At 39.1% G+C, this 14,723-nt stretch overlaps 1 protein-coding gene across 1 annotated transcript; it reads right to left on the bottom strand.

Annotated features, from left to right (window-relative positions):
- Positions 1 to 5,245: 5,245 nt before the first annotated feature.
- LOC124776167 lies at positions 5,246 to 7,464 on the bottom strand. Its single transcript, XM_047251008.1, has 3 exons — positions 6,821 to 7,464; positions 5,801 to 6,667; positions 5,246 to 5,357 (listed from the first exon to the last, which is right to left on the bottom strand). The coding sequence occupies exons 1-3, from the start codon at positions 7,462 to 7,464 to the stop codon at positions 5,246 to 5,248; spliced, it is 1,623 nt and encodes a 540-aa protein (XP_047106964.1).
- Between the last annotated feature and the right edge of the window lie 7,259 nt (positions 7,465 to 14,723).

Below are 14,723 nucleotides of genomic sequence, written 5' to 3'. Positions count from 1 at the left end.
CGGAATCTAAAACTGGACTCACAGGAGAGATTCAAATCGATGAGAGTTAGAATGTCAGTCCTCTTGTACTTAAGTGGGCATTTGCCTTTTGTATTAAATTCGGATGCTATGTCTGTGTTTCATCGTCAATAAGAAGGTCCAAGGGTACAGTAAACCTGAAGTGAAACATCGGGATCTAAAACTGGACTCACAGGAGAGATTCAAATCATAGATAGTAAGAGTGTCACTCCTCTTGTACTTAAGTCGGTATTGTGCCTTATGTATTAAATTCGGATGCAATTTTTGTGTTTCATTGTCCATAAGAAGGTCCAAGGAATCCAGTAAACCTGAAGTGAAGCATCGGAATCTAAAACTGAACTCACAGGAGAGGTTCAAATCATAGAATGTTAGAGTGTCAGTCCTCCTTTACTTAAGTCGGCATTGTGCCGTTTGTATTACATTCGGATGCAATTTTTGTGATTCATCGTCAATAAGAAGGTCCAAGGGATACAGTAAACCTGAAGTGAAGCATCGGAATCTAAAAATGGACTCACAGGAGAGGATCAAATCATAGAAAATGAGAGTGTCAGTCCTCTGATACTTATGTCGGCATTGTGAAATTTATATTAAATTCGGATGCAATATCTGTGTTTCATCGTCAATAAGAATGTCCAAGGTATACAGTAAACTCGAAGTGAAGCATCGGAATCTAAAACTGGACTCGCAGGAGAGGTTCAAATCATAGAAGGTTAGAGTGTCAGTCCTCTTGTACTTAAGTCGGCATTGTGCCTTTTGTATTAAATTCGGATGTAATTTCTGTGTTTCATCGTCATGAAGAAGGTACAAGGGATACAGTACACCTGAAGTGAAGCATCGGAATCTAAAACTGGACTCACAGGAGAGGATCAAATCATAGAAAGTGAGAGTGTCAGTCCTCTGGTACCTAAGTCGGCATTGTGAAATTTATATTAAATTCGGATGCAATATCTGTGTTTCATCGTCAATAAGAAGGTCCAAGGGATACAGTAAACGTGAAGTGAAGCATCGGAATCTGAAACTGAACTCAAATGAGAGGTTCAAATCGTAGAAAGTGAGAGTGTCAGTCCTCTTGTACTTAAGTCGGCATTGTGCCTTTTGTATTAAATTCGGATGCAAACTCTGTGTTTCATCGTCAATAAGAAGCACCAAGGTATACAGTAAACATGAAGTGAAGCATCGGAATCTAAAACTGGACTCACAGGGGAGGTTCAAAGCTTAGAAAGTTAGAGTGTCAGTACTCTTGTACTTAAGTCGGCAATGTGCCTTTTGTATTAAATTCGGATGTAATTTCTGTGTTTCATCGTCAATAAGAAGGTCCAAGGGATATAGTAAACCTGAAGTGAAGCATCGGAATCTAAAACTGGACTCACAGGAGCGGTTAAAATCGTAGAATATGAGAGTGTCAGTCCTCTTGTACTTCAGTCGGCGCTGTGCCTTTTCTGTTAATTTCGGATGCAATTTCTGTGATTCAACGTCAATAAGGAGGTGCAAGGTATACAGTAAACCTGAAGTGAAGCATCGGAATTTTAAAATTGTACTCACAGGAGAGGTTCAAATCATAGGAAGTGACAGTGTCAGTCCTCTTTTACTTAAGTCGGCATTGTGCCTTTTGTATTAAATTCGGAATCAATTTCGGTGTTTCATCGTCAATAAGAAGGTGCAGGGTATACAGTAAACCTGAAGTGAAGCACCGGAATCTAAAACTGGACTCACAGGAGAGGTTCAAATCATAGAAAGTTAGAGTGTCAGCCCTCTTAAAATTTAGTCGCCATTGTGCCTTTTGTATTAAATTCGAATGCAATTTCTGTGTTTCATCGTCAATAAGAAGGTTCAAGGGATACAGTAATCCTGAAGTGAAGCATCGGAATCTAAAACTGGACTCGCAGGAGAGGTTCAAATCATAGAAAGTTAGAGTGTCAGTCCTCTTTTACTTAAGTCGGCATTGTGCCTTTTGTATAAAATTCGGATGTAATTTCTGTGTTTCATCGTCATGAAGAAGGTACAAGGGATACAGTACACCTGAAGTGAAGCATCGGAATCTAATACTGGACTCACAGGAGAGGTTCAAATCGTAGAAGGTGGGAGTGTCAGTCCTCTTGTACTTAAGTCGGCATTCTGCATTTCGTATTAAATTCCGATGCAATTTCTGTGTTTCATCGTCAATAAGAAGGTGCTAGGTATATAGTAAACCTGAAGTGAAGCATCGGAATCTAAAACTGGACTCACAGGAGAGGTTCAAATCATAGAATGTTTGAGTGTCAGTCCTACTTTACTTGTGACGGCATTGTGCCTTTTGTATTAAATTCGGATGCAATTTTGGTGTTTCATCGTCAATAAGAAGGTCCAACGGATTCAGTAAACCTGAAGTGAAGCATCGGATTCTAAAAATGGACTCACAGGAGAGGTTCAAATCATAGAAAGTTAGAGTGTCAGTCCTCTTGTACTTAAGTCGGCATTGTGCTTTTTGTGTTAATTTCGGATGCAATTTCTGTGATTCATCGTCAATAAGAAGGTGCAAGGTATACAGTAAACCTGAAGTGAAGCATCGGAATTTTAAAATTGGACTCACAGGAGAGGTTCAAATCATAGAAAGTGACAGTGTCAGTCTTCCTTTGCTTAAGTCGGCATAGTGCCTTTTGCATTAAATTCGGATCCAATTTCTGTCTTTCATCGCCAATAAGAAGGGGCAGGGTATACAGTAAACCTGAAGTGAAGCATCGGAATCAAAAACTGGACTCACAGGAGAGGTTAAAATCGTAGAAAGTGAGAGTGTCAGTCCTCTTGTACTTAAGTCGGCATTGTGCCTTTTGTATTAAATTCGGATGCAAACTCTGTGTTTCATCGTCAATAAGAAGCACCAAGGTATACAGTAAACATGAAGTGAAGCATCGGAATCTAAAACTGGACTCACAGGAGAGGTTCAAATCATAGAAAGTTAGAGTGTCAGTCCTCTTGTACTTAAGTCGGCATTGTGCTTTTTGTATTAAATTCGGATGTAATTTCTGTGTTTCATCGTCATTAAGAAGGTACAAGGGATACAATAAACCTGAAGTGAAGCATCGGAATCTAAAACTGGACTCACAGGAGAGGTTCAAATCGTAGAAAGTGAGAGTGTCAGTCCTCTTGTACTTAAGTCCGCATTGGGCCTTTTTTATTAAATTCGATGCAATTTAAGTGTTTCATCGTCAATAAGAAGGTGCTATGTATACAGTAAACCTGAAGTGAAGCATCGGAATCTAAAACTGGACTCACAGGAGAGGTTCAAATCAATGAAAGTGAGAGTGTCAGTCCTCTTGTACTTAAGTCGGCATTGTGCCTTTTGTATTATTTTCAGATGCAATTTCTGTGTTTCATCGTCAATAAGAAGGTCCAAGGGATACAGTAAACCTGAAGTGAAGCATCGGAATCTAAAACTGGACTCACAGGAGAGGTTCAATCGAAGAGAGTTAGAATGTCAGTCCTCTTGTACTTAAGTGGGCATTGTGCCTTTTGTATTAAATTCGGATGCTATGTATGTGTATCATCGTCAATAAGAAGGTCCAAGGGTACAGTTAACCTGACGTGGAACCCCGGAATCTAAAACTGGACTCACAGGAGAGATTCAAATCATAGATAGTAAGAGTGTCACTCCTCTTGTACTTAAGTCGGTATTGTGCCTTTTGTATTAAATTCGGATGCAATTTTTGTGTTTCATCGTCCATAAGAAGGTCCAAGGGATCCAGTAAACCGGAAGTGAAGCATCGGAATCTAAAACTGGACTCACAGGAGAGGTTCAAATCATAGAATGTTAGAGTGTCAGTCCTCCTTTACTTAAGTCGGCATTGTGCTTTTTGTATTAAATTCGGATGCAATATTTGTGTTTCATCGTCAATATGAAGGTCCAAGGGATACAGTAAACCTGAAGTGAAGCATCGGAATCAAAAACTGGACTCACAGGAGAGGTTCAAATCATAGAAAGTGAGAGTGTCAGTCCTCTTGTACTTATGTCGGCATTGTGCCTTTTGTATTATTTTCAGATGCAATTTCTGTACTTCATCGTCAATAAGAAGGTCCAAGGGATCCAGTAAACCTGAAGTGAAGCATCGGAATCAAAAACTGGACTCACAGGAGAGGTTCAAATCGTAGAAAGTGAGAGTGTCTGTCCTCGTGTACTTAAGTCGGCATTGTGCCTTTTGTATTAAATTCGGATGTAATTTCTGTGTTTCATCGTCAATAAGAAGGTCCAAGGGATACAGTAAACCTGAAGTGAAGCATCGGAATCTAAAACTGGACTCACAGGAGAGGTTCAAATCGTAGAAAGTGAGAGTGTCAGTCCTCTTGTACTTAAGTCGGCATTGTGAAATTTATATTAAATTCGGATGCAATATCTGTGTTTCATCGTCAATAAGAAAGTCCAAGGGATACAGTAAACCTGAAGTGAAGCATCGGAATCTAAAACTGGACTCACAGGAGAGGTTCAAATCGTAGAAAGTGAGAGTGTCAGTCCTCTTGTACTTAAGTCGGCATTGTGAAATTTATATTAAATTCGGATGCAATATCTGTGTTTCATCGTCAATAAGAAAGTCCAAGGGATACAGTAAACGTGAAGTGAAGCATCGGAATCTGAAACTGGACTCAAAGGAGAGGTTCAAATCGTAGAAAGTGAGAGTGTCAGTCCGCTTGTACTTAAGTCGGCATTGTGTCTTTTGTGATAATTTCGGATGCAAACTCTGTGTTTCATCGTCAATAAGAAGGACCAAGGTATACAGTAAACCTGAAGTGAAGCATCGGAATTTTAAAATTGGAGTCACAGGAGAGGTTCAAATCATAGAATGTGACAGTGGCAGTCCTCTTTTAGTTAAGTCGGCATTGTGATTTTGTATTGAATTCGGAAGTAATTTCTGTGTTTCATCGTCAATAAGAAGGCCCAAGGGATACAGTAAACCTGAAGTGAAGCATCGGAATCTAAAGCTGGACTCACAGGAGAGGTTAAAATCGTAGAAAGTGTGAGTGTCAGTCCTCTTGTACTTAAGTCGGCATTTTGCCATTTGTATTGAATTCGGATGCAATATCTATGTTTAATCGTCAATAAGAAGGTGCAAGGTATACAGTAAACCTGAAGTGAAGCATCGGAATCTAAAACTGGACTCGCAGGAGAGGTTCAAATCATAGAAAGTTAGAATGTCAGTCCTCTTGTACTTAAGTCGGCATTGTGCCTTTTGTATTAACCCTGCTGTTCTGTTCACTTTTACTTGACATATATACTGTTCGGGTCAATATGACCCGACATATCAAAATGCTTTAGAAACATAAATTTTGGTACAGTTTTAGCTATCGACATTGTTGTTCTATTCCAGTACCTTGTTAGTAATAATAATAATAATAATAATAATAATAATAATGGTAATAATAATAATAATAACAATGCATACAACTTTATTGAGGGATATTTTTCATTTAAATATGCACATAAATTTGAAACAACAGACAGTTTCCATTACAGGCATTCAACTTAGAAAGCACTACAGTTTTTCCATACTTCTATTCTTATTGTTGACAGTTTAGACGTAAGTATTGACATTTTCTAACAACAGACAGTTGTCATTACAGATATTCATCTTAGAGCACACTACAGTACAGAACACACTACAGTTTTTTTATTACATTCCAACATAGAAAGCACTACAACTTTAGAATCCTCTCTTCTTACTGATTGTAGTTTAGGCACAAGTATTCACATAAATTTGAAACAACAGAATTTTCAATACAATCATCTTATAAAATACTACAGTTCTTTTCTTACTGCTTGCACTGTGGACACAAGTAGGTTACATGTTTCTTGCAAATATGTTTACTACATTTTCCACACACCATGTTTGTTTTATTGTCATTACTTGATGGACAGAACTTACAGCGTGCACGTTTTGTAGATTTTCTTGTTGTTACCGATTCTGACACACCACCCACATCATTCGGGTTTTGGATGCTTGTGACCATTCTCAAAGAATCTTCTGTTCTTGGGAAATGCGTTCTTGATGCAATATGTTCTTTTATCAGTGACTTTCCAAGTTCCTCCAAGAATATTCTCCTTCTAGTCAATTTGCTTGCATTCCAATTAGGGTCAACCGAAATCCACAAAACGTATGCATTATAAGCAGAAACATCAAGAATATTGTAGAAAACTATCATTGGCCACCTATTACTTTTTCGTTTGCATGTATATGTACCTAATAACTGATCAAGCGTGTCTACAGCACCTTTGGTTGAATTATAGTCCAAAATCATTTTTGGCTTCTTATCAGCCCTGTCACTGATTTCCGCATCATGGTGGAGAGTGCTCATAAGTACAACATTCTTGTGTCTCTTAGGAATATAATTAACCACAGTAGTGTCATTTGTGAAGTAAAATGAAGAGCTGTGTACCTCCTTGTTGGTCATTTTGTGTGGAAGCTCCGGCTTATTTTTCCGTATAGTTCCCAACATAGTCAATTTCCTTTTCAGAAGCAGCTGCCCCAAATTGTACGACGTAAAAAAGTTGTCACACGTGATATTCTGACCACGTAACTCAGAAGTGAGATCAGATACCACCCTCATTCCCTGATTTCTTTCTGGTGCCGCTCCACTCACCTTTCCTGTATAAATTTGGGCTTTCAGTACGTATGAAGTTTTGCTGTCACACATGGTCCATATTTTGATCCCATATTTTGCCGGTTTACTTGGGATATACTGCTTGAATGGACAGCGACCTCTAAATGCTACTAACTGCTCGTCAACAGTAACATTTTCTCCTGGATTATACAGTTTAGGAAGGACCTCTACCCACTTCTCCCAAATACTACGAATTGCGGCAAGTTTGTCAGTACGTCGTCTTTCCTCTCTAGTAGATTTCTTGTCAAATCGCAGGACACGTGATATCTTACAGAATGTTTCATGAGACATGGTTGCTCGAAATATGTTTCGCCCAGTATCTTTATCCCACAAACTTTTTGTAGACTCCCCATGAGATCGATATACACCCGCTAGGAGTAAGAGTCCTAAGTATGCATGGAAAACAGAACCATCAATATCTGTCCACTGTTCACCATAAACTCGCTGCCCTTCAATATTTGTCATCTCTATTATTTCATTTTGAAGCGCTGTGTGAAATACTGCTTCAAATGAACATTTTACATCAGATATTCTGCTGACTGCATACCTGGTAACTCCTGGGGTACTCTTGATGATGTTCGAAGCTGGTAGGCGACCATGTTGTGCTGGTGGATGCAACTGCCATTCTATATTCCCATTTTTAGAAAGAAAAGTCTCTACACTATTTTGTATGGGCTGTGGACTGTCGTAACTGTCATCGGAACACTCGCTTTCAGATGCATTGCTGATGTGATCTTCAAACTCAGAAAGTGATCCTTCATCTGGTGAGGCATTTACTATTTCTTCCAACTCACGATCATTCAATGGTCTCATCGCCATGGTGTCACAAGTCAAACTGGGCAGAAACAAAGCATTCCAATTATTGAGAACTGCCAATTATTATTTCCTGGGGAAAGCAACAAACAAGCCCATTGTTGTGAACGCATGGAGCTTTAGGTGATTGTTGAGAGTAAGTTGGAATGATGCAGTCACTATTCCCACACAACACAACAAAAATAATTTTCGCCATTTCCAGATTTTAGAAATAAATACGAGTTACACTAAACATATTTGTGTCGGGTCATTATGACCCGAACATTACATATGCAACTATTACAGTTGAAGCCCAAACTTCTTAAACTTTTTTAAAACCTTTTAAAACACATGCTGCTCATCCATTTTCAGACAAAGTCACAAAGTTTCATAAATATATATTGGTATTTACATAATGTAAAATAACGTTCATATTCGTTTCGGGTCATATAGACCCGAACAGAACAGCAGGGTTAAATTCGGATGTATTTTCTGTGTTTCATCGTCATTAAGAAGGTACAAGGGATACAGTAAACCTGAAGTGAAGCATCGGAATCTAAAACTGGACTCACAGGAGAGGTTCAAATCGTAGAAAGTGAGAGTGTCATCCCTCTTGTACTTAAGTCGTCATTGTGTCTTTTGTATTAAATTCCGATGCAATTACTGTGTTTCATCGTCAATAAGAAGGTGCTAGGTATACAGTAAACCTGAAGTGAAGCATCGGAATCTAAAACTGGACTCACAGGAGAGGTTCAAATCATAGAATGTTTGAGTGTCAGTCCTACTTTACTTATGACGGCATTGTGCCTTTTGAATTAAATTCGGATGCAATTTTGGTGGTTCATCGTCAATAAGAAGGTCCAACGGATACAGTAAACCTGAAGTGAAGCATCGGATTCTAAAAATGGACTCACAGGAGAGGTTCAAATCATAGAAAGTTAGAGTGTCTGTCCTCTTGTACTTAAGTCGGCATTGTGCTTTTTGTGTTAATTTCGGATGTAATTTCTGTGATTCATCGTCAATAAGAAGGTGCAAGGTATACAGTAAACCTGAAGTGAAGCATCGGAATTTTAAAATTGGACTCACAGGAGAGGTTCAAATCATAGAAAGTGACAGTGTCAGTCTTCCTTTACTTAAGTCGGCATAGTGCCTTTTGCATTAAATTCGGATCCAAATTCTGTGTTTCATCGTCAATAAGAAGGTGCAGGGTATACAGTAAACCTGAAGTGAAGCATCGGAGTCAAAAACTGGACTCACAGGAGAGGTTAAAATCGTAGAAAGTGAGAGTGTCTGTCCTCATGTACTTAAGTTGGCATTGTGCCTTTTGTATTAAATTCGGATGCAATTTCTATGTTTCATCGTCAATAAGAAGGTCCAAGGGATACAGTAAACCTGAAGTGAAGCATCGGAATCTAAAACTGGACTCACAGGAGGGGATCAAATCATAGAAAGTGAGAGTGTCAGTCCTCTGGTACCTAAGTCGGCATTGTGAAATTTATATTATATTCGGATGCAATATCTGTGTTTCATCGTCAATAAGAAGGTCCAAGGGATACAGTAAACGTGAAGTGAAGCATCGGAATCTGAAACTGAACTCAAAGGAGAGGTTCAAATCGTAGAAAGTTAGAGTGTCAGTCCTCTTGTACTTCAGTCGGCGTTGTGCCTTTTCTGTTAATTTCGGATGCAATTTCTGTGATTCATCGTCAATAAGGAGGTGCAAGGTATACTGTAAACCTGAAGTGAAGCATAGGAATTTTAAAATTGTACTCACAGGAGAGGTTCAAATCATAGGAAGTGACAGTGTCAGTCCTCTTTTACTTAAGTCGGCATTGTGCCTTTTGTATTAAATTCGGATCCAATTTCGGTGTTTCATCGTCAATAAGAAGGTGCAGGGTATACAGTACACCTGAAGTGAAGCATCGGAATGAAAAACTGGACTCACAGGAGAGGTTAAACTCGTTGAAAGTGAGAGTGTCTGTCCTCGTGTACTTAAGTCGGCATTGTGCCTTTTGTATTAAATTCGGATGCAATTTCTGTGTTTCATCGTCAATAAGAAGGTTCAAGGGATACAGTAAACCTGAAGTGAAGCATCGGAATCTAAAACTGGACTCGCAGGAGAGGTTCAAATTATAGAAAGTTAGAGTGTCAGTCCTCTTGTACTTAAGTCGGCATTGTGCTTTTTGTATTAAATTCGGATGTAATTTCTGTGTTTCATCGTCATTAAGAAGGTACAAGGGATACAGTAAACCTGAAGTGAAGCATCGGAATCTAAAACTGGACTCACAGGAGAGGTTCAAATCGTAGAAAGTGAGAGTGTCAGTCCTCTTGTACTTAAGTCCGCATTGGGCCTTTTGTATTAAATTCGATGCAATTTAAGTGTTTCATCGTCAATAAGAAGGTGCTAGGTATACAGTAAACCTGAAGTGAAGCATCGGAATCTAAAACTGGACTCACAGGAGAGGTTAAAATCGTAGAAAGTGAGAGTGTCAGTCCTCTTGTATTCAAGTCTGCATTGTGCCTTTTGTGTTGATTTCGGATGCAATATCTGTGATTCATCGTCAATAAGAAGGTGCAAGGTATACAGTAAACCTGAAGTGAAGCATCGGAATTTTAAAATTGGACTCACAGGAGAGGTTCAAATTATAGAATGTGACAGTGCCAGTCCTCTTTTACTTAAGTCGGCATTGTGCCTTTTGTATTAAATTCGAATGCAATTTCTGTGTTTCATCGTCAATAAGAAGGTGCAAGGTATACAGTAATTCTGAAGTGAAGCATCGGAATCTAAAACTGGACTCGCAGGAGAGGTTCAAATCATAGAAAGTTAGAGTGTCAGTCCTCTTGTACTTATGTCGGCATTGTGCCTTTTGTATTAAATTCCGATGCAATTACTGTGTTTCATCGTCAATAAGAAGGTGCTAGGTATACAGTAAACCTGAAGTGAAGCATCGGAATCTAAAACTGGACTCACAGGAGAGGTTCAAATCATGGAATGTTTGAGTGTCAGTCCTACTTTACTTATGACGGCATTGTGCCTTTTGAATTAAATTCGGATGCAATTTTGGTGGTTCATCGTCAATAAGAAGGTCCAACGGATACAGTAAACCTGAAGTGAAGCATCGGATTCTAAAAATGGACTCACAGGAGAGGTTCAAATCATAGAAAGTTAGAGTGTCTGTCCTCTTGTACTTAAGTCGGCATTGTGCCTTTTGTATAAAATTCGGATGTAATTTCTGTGTTTCATCGTCATGAAGAAGGTACAAGGGATACAGTACACCTGAAGTGAAGCATCGGAATCTAATACTGGACTCACAGGAGAGGTTCAAATCGTAGAAAGTGGGAGTGTCAGTCCTCTTGTACTTAAGTCGGCATTGTGCCTTTCGTATTAAATTCCGATGCAATTTCTGTGTTTCATCGTCAATAAGAAGGTGCTAGGTATATAGTAAACCTGAAGTGAAGCATCGGAATCTAAAACTGGACTCACAGGAGAGGTTCAAATCATAGAATGTTTGAGTGTCAGTCCTACTTTACTTATGACGGCATTGTGCCTTTTGTATTAAATTCGGATGCAATTTTGGTGTTTCATCGTCAATAAGAAGGTCCAACGGATACAGTAAACCTGAAGTGAAGCATCGGATTCTAAAAATGGACTCACAGGAGAGGTTCAAATCATAGAAAGTTAGAGTGTCAGTCCCCTTGTACTTAAGTCGGCATTGTGCCTTTTGTGTTAATTTCGGATGCAATTTCTGTGATTCATCGTCAATAAGAAGGTGCAAGGTATACAGTAAACCTGAAGTGAAGCATCGGAATTTTAAAATTGGACTCACAGGAGAGGTTCAAATTATAGAATGTGACAGTGCCAGTCCTCTTTTACTTAAGTCGGCATTGTGCCTTTTGTATTAAATTCGAATGCAATTTCTGTGTTTCATCGTCAATAAGAAGGTGCAAGGTATACAGTAATTCTGAAGTGAAGCATCGGAATCTAAAACTGGACTCGCAGGAGAGGTTCAAATCATAGAAAGTTAGAGTGTCAGTCCTCTTGTACTTAAGTCGCATTGTGCCTTTTGTATAAAATTCGGATGTAATTTCTGTGTTTCATCGTCATGAAGAAGGTACAAGGGATACAGTACACCTGAAGTGAAGCATCGGAATCTAATACTGGACTCACAGGAGAGGTTCAAATAGTAGAAAGTGGGAGTGTCAGTCCTCTTGTACTTAAGTCGGCATTGTGCCTTTCGTATTAAATTCCGATGCAATTTCTGTGTTTCATCGTCATTAAGAAGGTGCTAGGTATATAGTAAACCTGAAGTGAAGCATCGGAATCTAAAACTGGACTCACAGGAGAGGTTCAAATCATAGAATGTTTGAGTGTCAGTCCTACTTTACTTATGACGGCATTGTGCCTTTTGTATTAAATTCGGATGCAATTTTGGTGTTTCATCGTCAATAAGAAGGTCCAACGGATACAGTAAACCTGAAGTGAAGCATTGGATTCTAAAAATGGACTCACAGGAGAGGTTCAAATCATAGAAAGTTAGAGTGTCAGTCCCCTTGTACTTAAGTCGGCATTGTGCCTTTTGTGTTAATTTCGGATGCAATTTCTGTGATTCATCGTCAATAAGAAGGTGCAAGGTATACAGTAAACCTGAAGTGAAGCATCGAATTTTAAAATTGGACTCACAGGAGAGGTTCAACTCATAGAAAGTGACAGTGTCAGTCTTCCTTTACTTAAGTCGGCATAGTGCCTTTTGCATTAAATTCGGATCCAATTTCTGTGTTTCATCGTCAATAAGAAGGTGCAGGGTATACAGTAAACCTGAAGTGAAGCATCGGAATCAAAAACTGGACTCACAGGAGAGGTTAAAATCGTAGAAAGTGAGAGTGTCAGTCCTCTTGTACTTGTCGGCATTGTGCCTTTTGTATTAAATTCGGATGCAAACTCTGTGTTTCATCGTCAATAAGAAGCACCAACGTATACAGTAAACATGAAGTGAAGCATCGGAATCTAAAACTGGACTCACAGGAGAGGTTCAAAGCTTAGAAAGTTATAGTGTCAGTACTCTTGTACTTAAGTCGGCAATGTGCCTTTTGTATTAAATTCGGATGTAATTTCTGTGTTTCATCGTCAATAAGAAGGTCCAAGGTATACAGTAAACCTGAAGTGAAGCATCGGAATCTAAAACTGGACTCACAGGAGCGGTTAAAATCGTAGAATGTGAGAGTGTCAGTCCTCTTGTACTTCAGTCGGGCGTTGTGCCTTTTCTGTTAATTTCGGATGCAATATCTGTGATTCATCGTCAATAAGGAGGTGCAAGGTATACAGTAAACCTGAAGTGAAGCATGGGAATTTTAAAATTGTACTCACAGGAGAGGTTTCAAATCATAGGAAGTGACAGTGTCAGTCTCTTTTACTTAAGTCGGCATTGTGCCTTTTGTATTAAATTCGGATCCAATTTCGGTGTTTCATCGTCAATAAGAAGGTGCAGGGTATACAGTAAACCTCAAGTGAAGCATCGGAATGAAAAACTGGACTCACAGGAGTGGTTAAACTCGTTGAAAGTGAGAGTGTCTGTCCTCGTGTACTTAAGTCGGCATTGTGCCTTTTGTATTAAATTCGGATGCAATTTCTGTGTTTCATCGTCAATAAGAAGGTTCAAGGGATACAGTAAACCTGAAGTGAAGCATCGGAATCTAAAACTTGACTCGCAGGAGAGGTTCAAATCATAGAAAGTTTAGAGTGTCAGTCCTCTTGTACTTATGTCGGCATTGTGCTTTTTGTATTAAATTCGGATGTAATTTCTGTGTTTCATCGTCATTAAGAAGGTACAAGGGATACAGTAAACCTGAAGTGAAGCATCGGAATCTAAAACTGGACTCACAGGAGAGGTTCAAATCGTAGAAAGTGAGAGTGTCAGTCCTCTTGTACTTAAGTCCGCATTGGGCCTTTTGTATTAAATTCGATGCAATTTAAGTGTTTCATCGTCAATAAGAAGGTGCTAGGTATACAGTAAACCTGAAGTGAAGCATCGGAATCTAAAACTGGACTCACAGGAGAGGTTCAAATCAATGAAAGTGAGAGTGTCAGTCCTCTTGTACTTAAGTCGGCATTGTGCCTTTTGTATTATTTTCAGATGCAATTTCTGTGTTTCATCGTCAATAAGAAGGTCCAAGGGATACAGTAAACCTGAAGTGAAGCTCGGAATCTAAAACTGGACTCACAGGAGAGGTTCAAATCAAAGAGAGTTAGAATGTCAGTCCTCTTGTACTTAAGTGGGCATTGTGCCTTTTGTATTAAATTCGGATGCTATGTCTGTGTATCATCGTCAATAAGAAGGTCCAAGGGTACAGTTAACTGACGTGGAACACCGGAATCTAAAACTGGACTCACAGGAGAGATTCAAATCACAGATAGTAAGAGTGTCACTCCTCTTGTACTTAAGTCGGTAATGTGCCTTTTGTATTAAATTCGGATGCAATCTTTGTGTTTCATCGTCCATAAGAAGGTCCAAGGGATCCAGTAAACCGGAAGTGAAGCATCGGAATCTAAAACTGGACTCACAGGAGAGGTTCAAATTCATTAGAATGTTAGAGTGTCAGTCCTCCTTTACCTAAGTCGGCATAGTGATTTTGTATTAAATTCGGATGCAATATTTGTGTTTCATCGTCAATATGAAGGTCCAAGGGATACAGTAAACTTGAAGTGAAGCATCGGAATCTATAAATGACTCACAGGAGAGGTTCAAATCATAGAAAGTTAGAGTGTCAGTCCTCTTTTACTTAAGTCGGCATTGTGCAGTTTGTATTCAATTCGGATGCAATTTCTGTGTTTCATCGTCAATAAGAAGGTCCAAGGGATACAGTAAACCTGAAGTGAAGTATCGGAATCTAAAACTGGACTCACAGGAGAGGTTCAATACGTAGAAAGTGAGAGTGTCAGTAATCTTGTACTTAAGTCGGCGTTGTGCCATTTGTATTAAATTCGGATGCATTTTCTGTGTTTCATCGTCAATAAGAAGGTCCAAGGGATACAGTCAACCTGAAGTGAAGCATCGGAATCTAAAAATGGACTAACAGGAGAGGTTCCAATCGTAGAAAGGGAGAGTGTCAGTCCTCTTGTACTTATGACGGCATTGTGCCTTTTGTATTAATTTCAGATGCAATTTCTTTTATTCATCGTCAATAAGAAGGTGCAGGTTATACAGTAAACCTGAAGTGAAGCATCGGAATCAAAAACTGGACTCATAGGAGAGGTTAAAATCGTAGAAAGTGAGAGTGTCTGTCCTCGTGTA

The sequence above is a fragment of the Schistocerca piceifrons genome, chromosome 2, assembly GCF_021461385.2.
Source record: "Schistocerca piceifrons isolate TAMUIC-IGC-003096 chromosome 2, iqSchPice1.1, whole genome shotgun sequence".
NCBI classification, from domain to species: domain Eukaryota; kingdom Metazoa; phylum Arthropoda; class Insecta; order Orthoptera; family Acrididae; genus Schistocerca; species Schistocerca piceifrons.
Note: the sequence above shows the minus strand (reverse complement) of the source record. Positions and strands in the feature narration are given on the sequence as shown.

What these genes read in the sequence shown, in the direction of transcription:
- LOC124776167 (XM_047251008.1), bottom strand. Translation starts at nt 7,464, where the DNA reads ATGGCGATGAGACCATTGAATGATCGTGAGTTGGAAGAAATAGTAAAT. An exon ending in ATTCGTAGTATTTGGGAGAA is followed by an intron (nt 6,668 to 6,820) that starts GTGGGTAGAGGT and finishes CATGTGTGACAG; the next exon opens with CAAAACTTCATACGTACTGA. An exon ending in TTGTGTCCACAGTGCAAGCA is followed by an intron (nt 5,358 to 5,800) that starts GTAAGAAAAGAA and finishes ATTACTAACAAG; the next exon opens with GTACTGGAATAGAACAACAA.